The sequence below is a fragment of the Neodiprion pinetum genome, chromosome 4, assembly GCF_021155775.2.
Source record: "Neodiprion pinetum isolate iyNeoPine1 chromosome 4, iyNeoPine1.2, whole genome shotgun sequence".
NCBI classification, from domain to species: Eukaryota; Metazoa; Arthropoda; class Insecta; order Hymenoptera; family Diprionidae; genus Neodiprion; species Neodiprion pinetum.
In genome coordinates, this window is record NC_060235.2 from 9,713,904 (window position 1) to 9,731,821 (window position 17,918).

Genomic DNA, 17,918 nt, shown 5'->3' on the forward strand with positions numbered 1-17,918 from the left:
AGCAACATAAATACAGAGAAAAAAAAAATATAAAGAAGGTGATTTTGGAGAATAACGGGCAGAGCGGTAGCAAAAATAATTCAGCAAGTCAAGGAGATAGACAGATATCAATAGAGAAGGAACACCAATTTTCAACCAACGAATGGAAGCTTAGATTGATGAAAAAAAGGAAAGTAAGCACAGAAGGAATTGAAGTGGACAGCAAGTGCAGGACCTGTCATTAAATCAACATGAAGGAATTCGCCTGTCTACTAGACAATGCGTAAGGAAATAGTGAGGCGCGAAGCACCGAACAACGAGGCGCGTAGCGCCGAGATGGGGTTGGCGCGCGAAGCGCGCAGGGGCGAAGCCCCTAGTAAAGAAAAAAAAAAAAACAAAAAATTGTAAAATATAAATATATAAAAATATTAAAATATAAAAAATGAATTAAACTTCAAACTACGATTACAATAGAGATTAAAAGTTTAAAAGATTAAAAATTACACGCTATACACATATGAAGAATATTTTTTTAGTATGTTAAGTATAATACTTACCATTAATTGAATTAAAGAACAAAATTCCGTTTGTTTTTAGCGATTTGTCGCAAATAAATTATTGAATAGGATCGCACATAATTAATTAAGTTGTCCTCCAAGTGCGGAATATCTAATTTTTTGGATTTCTATTACTGGTATATTGTGATCACCTGTTTACAAATTTTTCGTGGGCTACACCCTCTTGTTCTTCAGCCCTCGATATAATATTATACCCCTATTTGGGAAAGTATGTCTGCAGTTTTCTGGACACCCTATAAGAATGTTAGTAGAACTCTGAACTTTTTCTGTTGATGTCAAATTTTAACGACCAGTAAAATGTCATAAAACAAGTAGTTCTCTACTTGTAGCGTAGAGAACAAAACTTGTTATTCAATTACGAAGATTAGGTTACCAACGTATAACGATGCATACTTAGAAAAAAAATCGTTACTTCGTACCTTTAGGAATACCTGAAATTTAGTAAACCATGATAAGCAAAACATACCCTTATTTTTGAAATTGCGCAATAATGATTTTTCCCTTATGTTTCGTTACATTACGTTACTACCTTCAGCCGCCTATTCAATTTGCCACCTAATTGTTAACCATCAAGCTATTTCACTTCTTTACGAAAACAAATCGTAATAACGGGAAACATACAATAAGCATGTTAACATTGATTATTAAAATGTTTTCTGAAGTCAAATTTTTTTATGTCATGAAACTTTTTTTAATTGAACATTTATCTGAATATCGCCCATAGCAGATACTGGCATGATTTCATATCTTTAGTGATCTTCGGTCAACGCAAGAAAGTACACTTACTCCGTGCAAGATAATTACTTGATAGTCTGATATCTGGCTTAAAAGCGAGCATCGAACGAACCGTGTGTATGTGTACGTGTCTTCTGATTTAGATAAAAGTACAAATAAAAATTATCTTGATACAAATACAAGATACTAGAATTAAACATTTACAGAATATCTAAATTTTCCAAGACTCGCTGTAAATCGAATAGAAAAGGGTACCGCACATCCCACTCATTGCTTGTATCATCTACACCAACGAAAACGAAGCAAAGCATTCTGTATTTTGATGTTATGTAGTAGAAATACAATCAGGGATAAATATCGCTTAAGAAATGTAATGACGACAAACATGTAGTTGTTCGAAGTATTGAAAGTAAACGAAATACGTTATTTCGCGAAACATAGCTAAGAACAATTAGTTTCCACGTATCGGCTGAATTGTACGACGGAGATAATAAAACAATCACGTATTCAAGAGTCAGAAAGTTCACTCTCGCGACTGGATATTTCGTTATACACAAAATAATAAGCGCAAGCACGTTGAAAATATTGGTCTCCACGTTACTTCGTGACCGGTAACGCGATATAATCGCAAGATATAATTGTAAAATAACACATATTTTTGGCGGGTGATAAAAAAAAATCGTTAAAATGCGTTTGTGAAATTTTATGGGAAATACTTAATTTTCTCTAAATATAATACGCAATAGTGACTAACTCAACGGAGATTTTGTACAATTAATTATTTCTTCTGCGTTGTAATCAACATACTCGTAGACATGATACGTATTGTGTCTGAATGATGTCACGACGAGAGTTTAGAAATGTATAATATTAGCATAGAGCCCTTGAATCAAATTCAATTGTGACATATATATATATATAGATTTGCTTTATTGTTATATGTCATATAATAGTTCTGTATCATATATCGCAATTGTCATAAAACAAATTTGAAATGAGATTCAAATCATACTGGTCTATACCTTTAAAGATAAATAAAATTTTCCACCTAACACAGAACCGGAACGAAAATCGCGTGATCGATAAAATTATTAATTATTATAAACGAATACGCGGGGTTCGTTTGAATTACATGGTACAGACGTCGGGCAGTATCGAACACTTGCTGAAATATTTGCTAACGTCGTTTATAGCTTTACAATTAAAAACGAATGTCGTTTATATTCATGTGTATTTGGGTGGTTCGAGAAAGAATATTTTTTTTTCTTGAAACACCCAAATGTGTATATAAAGTTCCATAGCATGTTTTACGCATCATACTGTGACTGTAGCAGCTGACGTTCTATTTATATTAAAATTGTAATAAACTTTACGTACAACAATAATGGTACTAGAAATGTGTAACAATTTATGTTGTATTTTAATTTTGCGATAGATTGCCGATTTCAACGATAAACAATATTTAGTACCTACATGATTAAGTTGTTAATATAAAATGTCCGTGAGTACCAACATTTTGAATACCTGTCGCGACAAAATAAAATAAAATTCAACGCTTATGATATTCGTAAAAAATGCCTCTAAAAAGTGTATAGCCCCAAAACTGCGTAGGTTTTTGTATTCATTCCATATAAGTCAAAGGCAATCTTTCTCCGAGTGGTAGATTCTCTCACCTAGTGAATTGTAACAAGTTGGTTTCTTTTTTGTAAATGTCGGTCGTTTCGTAGTAGAGACTGTTTTTATAAATGAATTGTTACACTCCTGTCTATTTTTCGTAATTATTATGAAATGTAATAATTTTAGTTGCATTTTTTTAACATTTAGATTTTTCAAGACTATTACACGATTCAGTGAGTAAAAGTTATTTCGGCAATTCTCTCAACTATTGATGATAAGCAAGATTGTAGAAATTGCTTATTTAATTGAAGTTTACTGAAATTTTTTATAATACAAAAGAAACATAGTTACAGCGTTATTCAATACAACAACATTGTTTTAACAATTAAATGACATTTTTTTCAGAAAAGCAATAGTAATGGGTACAGTATAAGTTGGATAAAGATCAAATTTTCAGTATCCACATAAAATGATCAATTCAATCTTGAACGGAATACAAATCGTGTACTACCCTACGTACTACCCAAATCGGTAATAATTTTGTCAGCAGCAGAAACAGACATTACGCATTGTCACCTGAAAATGTTACGAACATATTCTCTTAAAATTAGGACGTTGCTAAGTAAAATGAAAACATCGTATTTGGTAATTCGTGGAGCCAGATGGAAGATATATGTAAAAGTAGTGTTTCGCCAAGCACTTTATATGTTGGTATTATTAATGCTATATCATGTATATATATCGTAAGTCTCGTGAAGTTCTGTGTTTAATGCAGAGAACATATTTTCATAAGCATACTTCCCATAGAATCATTTGTCAAGTAGCAATGATAAACTCAATGTTCGTTGTCCCATCTTCATATCAGTTTTTCGCAAGAAACACACTTTTGCTAGAATCTTAAAAATTAGTTACGAATCTAGACCTTCAATAATATATCCCGGCGATTCAATGGTATTTCAGTGATACCGGAGCAGATAACCAAATATATTTGATGGTTAATTGGTGCATGTTCTTTCCCGTGCCCCTTTCAATATTGTTCAGCAAAATAATTATTTCAAATGATACGTAATTGAACGACTTATCCTGTAATTGTGTGGAAGCAAAAATAGTCTACTTTTGTTCCAAGCCTCTCCCAACCACTCGTCGATTCTTTTGACATTTATTTTTATGCTTTAAAAGGGGATTGTTCTTCAATTTGGTTATTTTTTTCATTCGTCAGTTTTTTTTTTTTTTTTGATTTTCACTTTTTTCGCGGTATGGAAGTAATTGGAATTCCACCACAAATTAATTATTTACATAATCATGGTATATTCATATTATTTCAAATAGTTATTATATCATTCTTATAGCGAATAGTAATAGATAATCATATAGGTACTTTCAACATAAATAAATCAAAAAAGGTTATTTACTGATCATGATGAAACAGTCAATCACTGATAAAGAGCCGTTGTGCACACAATTGCTACTAGAGAAGCCAAAGGCAACATAATAATATATATTTCAATATATTTTTTTTTCTTTTACTTTTTTGTGACGAGCCTGGCAAGTATCGTAGTTTATAAAGTTAGACAGATAGGTAAACCGTCCCAATGACAGAATGAAACAGTCACCATCATCAGCATATCATTATCAATTAGCACGTACGGAGCATGCAACTATCGTGGGACAACAATCGTATTTTTATTTCATTTATTTTATTTTTAGTATTTTTCTTTCTTCATTTTTTCCATTTTTCTCATTTAACTGACGTTACGACCGTCGCATTGAACGCCGTTTAAACGCATCCTGATCGCGGTCCATCGTTAGTTCACATACGCCATATTTATTAATTATTGGTATCGAATAAGTATAGTTGATAATAGCAATAAATTGAAGTAAGGATTTACCATCTTATCACCTAGCATGACAAGTAATATGGATCTGTGTGTCAATGAATATAGGTAGTATTGTAATTTTATGTAGTTAACTAGAAACATCGCTCAATGCATGCCAGGATTTTCTTTTTTTTTTCTCAAATCTACTTCTACTCCATATCCCAGTACTGTCAGCCCACATGTTCTTTGAGACGAGGTATCGACGAAAGGCTTTCAAGATTTAATGCGCCCATTTGTTCCACCCCTAGGACAGCAAATAAGCAAATTATTTCTAATTAACAATACCATCCACGGTTAAAATATACAATATGGACCATTCTATCGCTTTCAGGATTCTCACCGTATGCTGTTTATCTTGCACAGAGTCGGGCATCCCCCAAGCAGGTGGTTCCATCTTAGCAGATTCATTCGGAGGTATTTCAGGTAATCCGGCAGCACCAAACTGGCCGGGTAACATAGCCAGACTTGGCATCATAGAAAGTGCAGTAGTACTTCCGTTAGGAAATGGTGGCGGATTATCCATATGACCCTATAACGCATTGGACACGTGTTAGAGGCACAGAAGTTTTCAATCTTTCTTGAACAAAGACTATTTCAAAGAATTTTTATTCTCGCCACAACATGGTATATGGGAGAAATTTTCAACTCTTCGCCTATTCATTGCTCTTTTAAGTTTCTTGATAGTGAATATCAATCACTTAGCAGGAGAATAATGATAGGATATTTTGTTGTTCACTAAAAGTCTTAACAAGGCCACAGATTTATTTTTGTATGAAAATTGATTTAAAACGTTAGAAAACTATCTCGACCCCAACCAAGTTGAAACTAAGGTACAAGTAATCAATGATCCATATTACGTATAGATAAAAATGCAGCGACAATTGAGAGTTTGAGATGAGCTACTTTTCACGTTTTCACAAATGATAGATCTTTTACTATGCACGTTACCGTGGATTTGTGACCATAAAAAGTGGATTTAGAAGTTCACCAACTTTTTCAGAATTAATACTCCATTTTTTCTCAACTTCTTTACAATTCAAGAATTGAATATGAATTCTGAAACGTGTTGAGAAATTACAAAGATTTAAATCCCACCAAGTCATTTTTTTACTTGTGACTAGATCTAAGCAATATATGTATGTGATTTTGTATGAAAATAGTACACCATGTGGCATTCTACCTAAAGAAATTTGGAAAAACTGGTAATAAGGGGTTGTCCATAAACTGCTTAGCTATATTTTTAAGACTTTTGGACCCCTCTCCCTCATGTAGTCCACGGTGCCCCCCCTCCCCCCTCGCTGCCCCCCAGAAAGGCAAAATATTTGGGGAAAAAATTAAAAATTATTTAAACAAGTAGTCTTTGTTAAAGTTTCATTATTCTAAACCATCCAAAGGAACAACTGGCAAGGCTAGCCATGCATGCAGGAAAAGATTTCTTCTCAGCGTTTTCATGATATTAATATTGAACACAGAAAAATGAATTTGAATGCATCAATTAGAAAACCATGTATTGCAGACTAAGATCGCCCCCTCTCCACTCCGTATGCTTTCATCTCACCCCCCCCCCCCCCCCCCCCCCCTCCACAATCCCTTTACTATAGCCCCTACAATCGAGAATTCAACCCAAGAAAGCTACAAAGCGTTTCATTATATCAAATATCATACCCAACAGTGATCGATCAAATGCATGCCTGTAGTATTTTTGACAAATAAAAAGGATTCAAAATTCGAATACCACTTTTCGTATGAGGATGAGAGAATTGATACAGAAAATAAGACTGCATGGACATAGCACAGTCCAAATCTCTAGTTAGGGAAAAACAAAACCATTGAAAAAATCTTTGGCAAAGTCATTTATACCGGTGATGCGCATCACAAACGAAACGACATTCTTATTACTATGTAATAATATTGAATCTGAAAAAATTAACAAAATATAATCTGAGATATCACCAAGTTGAGCAAAGATTTGATAACTGGAACATTAAAAATTATTTAACTTAACTGTTTTTGAGCCAATTCAAATATTTGTGGGCTCTTTTTGCTCTCTGACCAGATCGCTACAAAATGTTCCGGAAAAAATCGAGAAAATCTTACATTACAGTGATAGCCATTTGTTCCACCGTACTTACACAAATATATTTTTACCCACTCTGGAGATAATCTTTTGTTAAACATTTATCAGGCGATCTTTGCAGATCTTTATAGTGAATTAAATAAACCAAAAATATCGAGAATCAGATCAGCAACGCCAAAGTTTGATCATTTTAAATCTTTCATTTATAAAATATATCTGCAAATCGTTGATATTTTAGCACGTATTATTCGAATTTCCTCAGATTCATTTCTGTTACATAACACAGACGTTATTGCATTCATGTTCAGTATAATTGGTGCAAATAAAATTGCTGAATGTCTTTAAAACAGTTTTTATATATTTCCAATTTTTGATTCAAGTTGTGGTCCTATTCGTCCGTAATGTCAGATTCACAAATACCTAGTCGCTGGTTAAATTTATGGCGATATTTGTTTTTGTTTCTGCACCGCATCAAATTCTTTGCCTTTGAACAGTTCAATCAGGAGTAGGAAATTTGTTATTTCAAGGGTACTGCAATATTGTTTTAACCAAGTGAACAAAGAAAATAGTAAGACATACTTGGAAAGTGGATTCCATCATTTGATGAAGTTCGACGTCAACGTTGGACATACGATTGTATGCAGTATTTGAGCGAAACATTTGATTTCTGTCCATTCCTGGAGTAAGATTAGCCCAAGATCCAACTAATTTTTCATTATTAAGCATCCAGTTCATAGAATCTGCATCACCTCCCGGTCCCATCCCCGTTGTATAATTTTTCCAAGCTCTTTCAGTACCAATCGGCCGTGGCACCTTCCGATCTTCGATTTTCAGCTGATTCATTTCTTGCTGTACCTGTGCAGGCGAGGACGGAGACATCGCCGGTGAACCTCCGTTTTCAAGGCCCGTTATCAAGTCGATACCTCCAGGCTGACCGCCCATATTTGCCAAGTGATTGGAAAATCCTATTTGACCCATCATCGGGTCCTGATGAGGAGGATAGCTGTTGTGCTGCGGCGGTGCAAAGGGCCACCGGGTTTGACCGTTTGTCGATATATTCGCATTCGGGGTTCCCCTTGTCTGGGTCTGATATTTTCCCAAAGGATAATTGCCAAGCATCGCCAAGTTTGTGGACTGCAGGGCTGACGGAGGTGGTGCAGGTACTGCGGCAAACATGTTTGGATGAATTCCGGCACCAGCATTGAACATTGGTACTTGTGGTTTGTTGCTGATATGGAGAGAGCTTGAAAAATCCGGTGCTCTAGGGTTTAGCCTCGACATGCTGACGGTGGTGTTTACCGATGCAGACTGCGGCATCGTTTGCGTGAAGCTCTGTATGTGAGGGTGAAAAGGCATCATTGGGTGACCAGGTTGAGCCTCGTTGTTCGGCACCATTTTCAACAGGTTCGAATTCACGTTGGGATGCTCGAACCCGGCATTGTTTCCCTTGAATAATCCAACGTCCAGAGTCTGCTGCGAAGCTGATGGCATAACGTGCTGTGGCTGGTGAGGCGCGTTGTTCCTCGAGTTCATATCACCCTGAAAAACTGGCCTGTTGAATTGCGTCATACCACCTCCCATTTCAATATTTTGCTGAGGCATGACCGGACGCGCTACCGCCAGACTTCCAGGTGCTTTCGAAGGGAGCTGTGCTTCGTTATAATTCGATGACTGGTATTGAACGATACTCGGCGGTTGGATAGGGTTGTGTACTGCCGAGGGCGACACTCCACTTCCAATGCTAGTCCCCGAGGTGCTGTTGCCCCCGCCGCTTGATTTACTGGACACCGGCGAACAGACAGTCGTGCCTCTGTATCCTGGAGCTTTGGACGCATCCACCTGGAATAAAAAATGAAAATTGCCATTAACTTTCTTACTTACCTACACGGTGATATCCCGTGTACGGAAGGAAAACGCAACACATGTTCCAAAAGACGTATCCTAATTTCCGAAATCAAACTAGAATAATTTTTTGTAAGATTTGAAAGTTTGTGAATTTTGATATTTTCATCTATTTATTAATTGATGTCGAAATCAGAGGATTGAAAAAAAGGATCTTTCGATCAACAGCCGAATTAACAATGACAGTGAAAGCTGATAATATATGTAGTATGAAAAATCCTCAGTCAACCTGGAGATTCTGTTTTCTGATTAACTAAATTGACAAAATTCTAGAATTTGAATTGCGGAAAATAAAGTCGATTCTACAAGATGGTGAGCAAGCATAACCGAAAGAGGTAAGGCTAAAATTTTCATTGTAATAAGAAACATAAGTATTGAAAATCCTTGCCATACAACAGATACCTCCCCGAATTTTTAAAAGTACAAATAATGGATAATTGTTAGCTAATGTCTCTAATAATGATTAAAGGTTCACTGTTTGAGAAATTGTAATATTTCCGAAATCGTATGACATGAGTAATATACCCGCAATACGACCCACCAATGTACAAAAGATGTAACAATCTTTTGTTTGATCAGCTTCATTCTTTTACCTTTGATTTCGAGGTAGATTTAGACATTTTTTTAATAATATCTGCCGAAAAATTTCCCTTTTTATTACAGCTATAGATTGTATTTTATTCTATCAAGTAATAAAGTCAGCTCGATTAAAGAAAAAAGGATCCTGTTTCAGATATTACAGTGGTCTTTAATTTGCGTATAAACATTATAAACATTGTAAACAATGGACACTGTCAATTTAGATTTTGTAAGATATTCAATACTAACCTGAGGAGGAATGCTGTCGATAAACTTATTGTTGGATGAACCGGAAGTGTTGACTGTTACGCCGCCACCAGCAACAGTTGCAAAATTCATTCCTTTCTGGGATTCGTTGTCCCGGCCTCCCCACATAGATTGTTGAGTAACTTTAGTAAAGGTGTCGTTGAACAATGAGTACTCGAGAGGTGTGTTGGACGATTGCTGCTGTTGTTCTTGCATGGAAGGTGCGATCGGGGTGGAACTGCGTATCTGCTGCTGCTGCTGTTGCTGTTGGGGTTGTTGTTGCTGCTGTTGCATTGTCGAAGGTTGCGTCACCGATGGAGGTGAAGGCGTCACTCGTACAGAGCTTGCCGAGGTTGAGACGACAGTGTTCTCTGACCCGCTCGACGTTCCTTGACCCATGGAAGGCAGAGTTCCGTTGGGACCAGGTGAAAAAGGAATTTTTCCTGGATAATGAGATGGCATTGTCGGCGGCGCGGAAAGCGTAGGCAGTGGTCGGCAGTGTTTCGGTGATGTGCTCGGTAAAGTTTGTTGCGGAGATGTCTGAGGAGTCGTCGGCGCCGTTGACGACATCACCGTAATTCCAGTAGCTGCTTGGGATGGTTTTTGTTTATGTGCAATGGATTGCAACGATGGCATAATTGTAGAAGATGTATGTGCCGAGGCAGTGATTTCCGATAGTTTTGCGGCGAATGTTTGCGTTGTACTTGTTGTTACGATCTTTGTTGCTCTCCCTGCAGTCATAATTGCGCTTGTATATGACATTGTTGTCTTTGTATTAGTCGACGAAGCTAATTGAGCCGCCGCAACGGCTTGTGCTCGTTTTTCAGCTACAAAACAAAATAGTTTTCAAATAATGGATAAAAATAATTTCTCTAGTATCAAATTTTTTTTTCTTTCCATTTTGAGGAATTTTTCTTTTCTAATTTGAGAATTTTCAAGTTTTTGATTTTATCAACAACAAATTGAAATTAATAATTCACATAAGTAGGCTGGTGAACTTAGGAAGAGCCGAAAAGCTATTATTCTATTTTACACTAGAATGCTACGTTAACTAGACTCAGGTTTCGCTGCAATTTGAAACCATTTCTGTGTCAACACATCAAGATATTCCCTTAAAGCTTAGCGTACGATTTCGTTAACGTTGAAGATTTATATAATAACGAATTGCCCGGAAATAAAACTGACTTTTAGTATCGAAAGTACAATGCTGCTATGAATTTTGAAAAAGCTTAATTTTTTCAAAATTTTCATAAGTCATTTCAATTCCACAAATTACATAAATTTTTTCCGTGGAGTTTCATTTCAAATTTATAATTAACCCCTACAGGACGGGAAGGCCGATACATCGGCTCGAAAGTAGTGTCATCTTCGTCACCAACCCAATGACATAGATAGCAAAGTTCTAGGATTTCAAACTAAAAAGTTGAAAAAAATTTCAAAGACCGGTAAGGGTTAAATATTTACGACAAATGCAATACAGTTCATCTGTATTTGGGTATATTGTATCTCTCAAGTAACGTGGTAATAAGTGATCAATTTGTCAAAATTTATGCAGTGAAACTTGAAAGGTAAAAACTGTTTCGGTTTCTGAAAACGGTTCGACTTTTTCAATTGTTAGCTAAATTCAGTCTCACCATTTCATGATTTTTGTCATTTTTCTGTCACAGAAAACTAGTTGGAAAAAAAAAAAAAAAAAAACGCCGAAAAGAATAACTCTTTTAAAAACCTAGCTTTTTCACAATGGTCGAATTGTATTCCTAGAATACATATATCATCTTTTTATGAATTTTAAACTCCAAGAAGTTGATCAATCCGAATATACGAATTCAAGCATATCAATTGCTTCATACCTGCTGCGACTAGTCTTGGTGCAGTTGCTCGCGGTATGGAAGCAGGAAAGGCTCCAGCAATTTTCACAGTAGATGATGCTCGAAGGTTCGGTAACAATTGGCCAACAGATGCTACTCCTGGCATGTAGCCAGCTTTGTTTATCTGCGATCCTCCAACGTTGCAAACCAGACTAGGAGGTTTATTTGTTGGTCCTATTTTTGTTTTTGTAGCCTATGAAAAAATAAAACTTGTGATCAATTATGCCTGTGCAGACAATTTTGACGACGATCATCGTATTTATATTCTTATGCAAAACAATCGCAAAATTTTCGAACGCCTCGCCACGCCGTACTCTTACAACTCCAAAATTAATAGAAAAGTGAAATTGTTAAAAAATAAATAACTTACCGTGAGAGCAGGAATAGTTTTATCCCAAGACGAGGAAGTGACAACAGCGAGCTTAGTTTTTGGTAGCATCTGCAGTATGTCAACGTCGGGGTCCTTGATCAATGTAGCTATCAGCGAGTGTGCTTGCTTCGTAGCGTCGGATGATCCCCTGAAACAAAGATTTGAAATGATACTAGGTCTTTCAAGGGTTTTATAATGTCAAATGAAATTCGACTCGTGAAGTATCCGTCTTTAGACGCATGTTTAATGCTTTCTGCAGTTCTCATGGAAAAAGAATGCCAGTCTACGCATTCATTTATTTTGCATCATCAAAAGCTCGTTCCACAATCTTATAAATATCCAAGACTATAGTAAGTCACTCACATCCAAGTTCATTTATCGAAAATTTCACAGATAATTTACTTACTTTATCGTTATAATTCTTTCACCCTGGCCTTTACTCTGCTTCTCGACTTCGATGTGCGCTCCAGTTGCACCGCGAATGGCGTTTATGTTACTGCCCCCTCTACCAATTACCCTACTAATGGCATTCAAAGGGACAGAGACTTTCTTCGAACGGAACGGTGAGTTCATAAATCTTCCAGAGTCATCAGATTGCCCCCTGTTAAATAAGAGCAACCATATTTTAGTAATAAACAAAAACAAAACGATCGAAAATATTTGGCTAATAAAAAATTCTTTTTTCGCTTCAAGTTGAGGTAAAAAAAATAAATGGTCAATTTATAACAATCTTGTGCTTACTTTCGAACAACTTCTTTCCAGCCTTCATCCCGTTTCCCACCCTGTTTGGGGCTGGTAGAATTATTAGACTTGGTAGAGGTATTAAGACTGTCGTTATCATACTGAATACTGTAAGACTTTTTCCCCTTGCCCGGCATGTACGTCTCATTACCAGTGGCTTCGAAATCTTCCCTATCGGCTGGATGCCTTGATGACTCAAATACAAGTTGCCCTTTGAGTTTTCGCTCACTCGAACTAACCGCCGCTGCTGTGGCTGCCCTTGTATTGGACACAGATGGAGAAGTGCTAGGCATTCCACCAATATCATTTGATGATACTCTTCTGCAAAAAAAAAAAACTTTTCGTTAAACCTAATTACTTTCGTTTTAGAGTACAATTAGTTTTTCACTTTCCACACGTTTCTCTTGAGTTTTTGGTTAGATACAATAGGACACATTCAAGCTGGTAAAAAAATAAGAAATAACGTTATGGAGGTAGCTCAATTGTGACCGACCCAACTTTCTCGCATTTGTGATCATTGTAACACAGAACTTTGAAGGAAAAATATTTCTGGTCCTCATATGTACATAAATTAGAATATTTCGAAATGAATAGGTGGTATTTTTTCAATTCTGTTACAAATGATAATTGTAAAAATTGTAAGCATCCACACTTTCACTATTTTTGATATATGATAGATATACTGTAGCATGGATGAGATCATGCAGTGACTCTTTTCAACCTGTTATATCTGCTTCGACTTTGTTTGAATGGAAAACTAAAATATACGGCCAAATTATTTTTCCCTCAAGTACTGAAAGATGAAATGTACAAAATTGAAGAAACTTTCCAATTAGTACGCCACATCTGGTCTTTCGCATGCGCAAAACCAACATAACTTGCGATTCAAGCGCAACTTCGGGTGTTATTTGTAACCCGTTGCATATTGGAAAATTGACTCATGTGTCTATCAGTACAATTCTGACTTGCTGCGGGCCATAATTTTTTACGACATCAAGGAACAAGGACCGTATTTGCTTAATTTCCACAAGCTGGACCGTTCCAAATATAAATAATCTTAAATTTGATTTCCACGAAAAATTTATAGGATATCTGTGGCTGCTTATTACGTGAATATTTGTGTTAGTTACATTGACCCATACAAGCCTCTACTAAAGTCTCTCCATTATCTGTTACAGCTATTCACAAACGCAACCACACATCTTTGCAAACATAGGGAATAGACGTAGAATAAATTTACGATAAAAATGTATATTTAAGCTGTGAGAACGGATTTGGCTTACTTGTCAAAGTTACTACTCTGCGACTTTGTTGGCGTGATTGAATTGTGGGGTATATTTGAACTAGGCGCTAGAAGTGCCTTCGGGGATCTGTGAGGCGACAATTCTTTTTCGTTATTGCTTGGGCTACTACTTTTCTTCTTTTTCTTATCCTTCTTCTTCTCTCTAGCTTTGACATCGTTACTGCTACAGCTACCTTGACTATTGGCATCAATACCGCTGTCCCCTTCCTCTTTATCAGGATCTTCGGGACTTCTGTTTACCGGAGAAGGTACATGTTCCATCCTTTCGCAATTATCTCCACCCTCCCTTTCGCTATCCTCACCTCTATCTCCTTCTTCATCTCCTGATTTTTTACTACCATCTTCTTTGTCTTCGTAAATCGTTTCGTTTTTCTTATTCTCTTCATGAAGTTTTCGTTTCTCCTCTTTTTTCTCAAGTTTCTTTTTCTTTTTTCGTTCGCGTCTACGTGCCGCAGCTGCTTTCTTCGACTCCTCTCTCGTTTTCTCCATGTCGAGCTCTTCCAAAAGTATAGTTGCATTTTTATTCGCCTTCGCAGCCTGTGTCTCCTTGGCAGCTCGGATTATTTTTACGCATTCTTGACATTTCTCTAGCAGCTCTTTATCACTGACGGTTGCTATATACCTTGTCATCTCCTGATCACTTGGGAATTGGGTTACATGATTTACCATCCATTTCACCACTTTTATGTGGCCTTTGCGAAATGCTGCCATCAAACAAGATACCTGAAATCACATTCACAAGTATCAATTTTAATCAAGAAAGCACGACTGGAGTGCTTGGAAGCACTGTAGTATTTTAGGTGTCTTACCTTTCGGTTATCCTGCGAATCAATGTCTGCACCCGCATGATGAAGTAGATCAACAACATTGAGATGACCTCCATTCGCCGCGAGCCATAAAGGACTGTTACCTTTTTTATTTTTAACTTCCACTTGCGTCCCTCTATGGACAGAATGATCATTGTTTAATAATTACTTTAACCACATGCTGAGCTGCCTAGTTCGTAACAAAACATGAAATAATTCAACTCATAATAAATAGGAATTTCTACTGGGAATTAGTCATAAAGTGTGATTTATTCCGACACTTCAAGTAATATTTGACTTACGCTTAGCCAAATACGGAACCCTTGGACATGTTTCCCAAAGGCAGTATTGGGCACTGCCTAATTAAATTTGTAATTATATTACGTTCGTGTCCTTCAATTAGGACAAAGTAAAATACAAATCATATTTGTATCTTTATGTAAGACATACTTTATCATATATAAACTTAATTATAGTTAGCACAACAAATCTAAATTAAATTATATGTTTTTCTAAAAAATAAAACAAAAAGAAAACCTATATAATTTATAATTTATTTCGACTTAATTACAAGTTATATTTGTAATTTGCAATTTGTATTTGATTAATTGAAATCGCATCCTTTCCCTCTCAATCGTGCGGTTAGGATAAATATTTAAAACTAAGCAACACTTTTAAAATGTTTCGTCAAACTTTCCTTCACAGCATGTGTATATATATATATATATATATATATATATATATATATATATATATATATATAAGATATATATATATATATATATATATTTGTGGAGGTATTAAAATTTAGAGTTGTTTGATGACAAACAATTGTAATCTGTAAAGTCTGATATTTTCACTTACCGAGAGAGTAGTAATTCTACAAATCGGCAGTGACCCTTGTCAGCTGCGATGGTGAGTGCAGTATCTCGAGAAGAGGGTACTGGAGTAGCATTTACGTCCGCGCCTTTAGTGAGTAGGACTCGCCCTACTTCTACATATCCGCCACTGGCAGCCTCCATCAACGGTGTCAATCCCGTCTAAAAATAATTATGCAATGACTCGTAAACCATACAGATATTGTTGTCAAAATTATTTTTCATCCAGATCAGATCGCATAGTTTATTTTAAGGAAACATCAGATGTACCGTCAGGTCAAAAACAGTTTAACCACGAAAACGTCATAAAATATTAATTTTAAAAATGTCACTGGTTTTAGTGATAGAGTTAGATTCTTTAGCTAACCATGTACCTATTTTCTGGAAAAGCCAGATCATGTCACCCGAAAATCATTAGTGCCCTTCATATTACATAATCCTTAGATCTTTGTCAAGTGCGCTTTGTATTATGTTGAATACAAATATTGTTATTGTTACTATTACCACTATGTTATTGTTCTTGTTATTATTTATCTATTTACTTAAAAGTGCATGTATTTATTTGCAGATAAAGTTTATGTAAACATGAAGAGCTCGACTAGGGCAGATTACAGGCAATAGCAATAGTGTAGTATTTGCGAGTATTTGGAAGAAGTGACTAGAAACCGATTAGAATGAACCTGGTGTCATAGTAAATACTTTGTGATTTATCTGATGCTCTAGTATATCTGAAAAGTGCATGTATTGCATTTGTCAACAGCTGATAAAGATAAGTTTCGGAATGTCTGTTTCATTGATTATTATAGGAAGACAATTGTCAACTAGCTGCGACACGTGATATGAGTAATCAGTTCAGTTGCAGGTGCCACAACTTTCTAAAAATTTTCACTTTGCAGAACTTTTTTAAATTCTATTTTTCTTTATGTCATGGGAATAGACTTTTATAAATATGTAACTGCAGGGCGAAGTTCAATGTTGCTTGATTGTGAATGGCATTGCCTGTTTCCTGCACTCGGTATGCACTGTGCAATATTGGTATAAATGTAGGAGACTGAAATTGGTTTGCAGTGAGCATTAAACAGAAAACGCTGAGTTATCGGTAATGGACTTGTTGTATGGCACATGTTTATTCAAGCTTGAATGTTACTTGCATATAATGATTGGTGAGTCAATTATAAGAAAGAATAAAACATTCAGGAACGATAATAAGTATTCTTTTATTAGGTATGTTCTTTTCTTCCTTAAATTGCCAACAGACTCCAATACGGAGTGAACCTTCCACTAGAAAAGTCCGATGATCATGTGAATACGTAACATCTACTAAAATCTCTCAACGTGATACTACCATCGCCTGTGATGAAAATTTGGAACACTCAAATAGGTAATTTGTTTCAACAACAGTTTCGTTAAGAAAAACGAAATCATCTCAATAGGCAGAAAAAGCTCTACAAAGACTCCTTGAATAGTTCCATCCACGATCAAATTGATATCTCGATTCGTTAACCAAACCGAATTGTTGGCTAAAATCTTTTATTCGCGTCTTGGCCAATCGTCGAAATATTCTATTGGATCGTTCATCATGAATCATCAACTGAATACGTTGGAGCATAGGGTAAAAGTGATAGCATTATTAGTAATTATGCTTGTGCGTATTAAAGATTACCTTTGCTCGATGCTCTACATTGGCTTTACGATCAAGCAGAAGACTGACAACCTCGTGTCTTCCTTGGAAGCAAGCAAGGGTCAATGCAGTGTTACGATTCGTCTCAATCTGAGCGTTGATATCACTACCCATATCCAGTAGTAGCTTTACCGCAGCTAAAAATTGGGAAGTCAATCAACATTTTTTACGCTCTTCTACACAACGGCAGTACCAGAAATAGCATCGTGTCAAAAAAAAGTGAATTACCCGTATGTCCATTCATGGCAGCAAGCATTAGGGGGGAAATGCCCAGCTTGGACCCGGTTCGGGAATTAATTTCGGCTCCATGGCTAAGCAAAAGTTTGATAATATTGACGTAGCCTCCTGAAGCTGCCAGACTAAGCGGCGTGTAGTCCGAGACATTGCGATGCTCTTTGTTGGCAGATCGGTTCAGCAGTAGCTCGACCACCTCGTACCTTCCTCCGCTACACGCCAGAGAAAGGGGAGTATCCTTGGTACGTTCCGATTGAGCCTCTATATCTGCGCCATGGTTCAATAGGATCTCCACTACCTTCTCATGCCCGGCAGTCGCAGCCAATATCAGTGGTGTGAAACCTTTTTTGTCTCTATGTTCTGCAAAAATTGAGACGCTGGTTCAGCAACAATTAATTCCAGAATTTTCCAAAAATAACCAATACTTCTGATTGAATACAATCATTC

The 17,918-nt window shown here is 36.3% G+C and overlaps 1 protein-coding gene across 8 annotated transcripts in view; it reads right to left on the reverse strand.

Moving 5' to 3' along the window:
- Positions 1–2,205: 2,205 nt before the first annotated feature.
- The window catches only part of mask (multiple ankyrin repeats single KH domain), a 47,940-nt gene continuing 32,227 nt past the window's right edge, over positions 2,206–17,918 (reverse strand). For 7 of the 8 annotated variants that reach the window (XM_046624441.2, XM_046624442.2, XM_046624443.2 and 4 more), the window contains 13 exons: positions 17,466–17,831; positions 17,220–17,374; positions 15,543–15,718; positions 14,682–14,814; positions 13,853–14,595; positions 12,570–12,890; positions 12,235–12,429; positions 11,829–11,976; positions 11,441–11,651; positions 9,594–10,417; positions 7,443–8,702; positions 5,127–5,315; positions 2,206–5,030 (listed from right to left, as the gene is read on the reverse strand). In XM_046624441.2, the coding sequence (XP_046480397.1) occupies positions 5,007–5,030; positions 5,127–5,315; positions 7,443–8,702; positions 9,594–10,417; positions 11,441–11,651; positions 11,829–11,976; positions 12,235–12,429; positions 12,570–12,890; positions 13,853–14,595; positions 14,682–14,814; positions 15,543–15,718; positions 17,220–17,374; positions 17,466–17,831 (4,745 nt within the window). In that variant the 3' untranslated portion in view covers positions 2,206–5,006. The remainder of the gene's footprint in view (positions 5,031–5,126; positions 5,316–7,442; positions 8,703–9,593; positions 10,418–11,440; positions 11,652–11,828; positions 11,977–12,234; positions 12,430–12,569; positions 12,891–13,852; positions 14,596–14,681; positions 14,815–15,542; positions 15,719–17,219; positions 17,375–17,465; positions 17,832–17,918) is intronic. The other variant, XM_046624444.2, reaches the window with a different exon arrangement.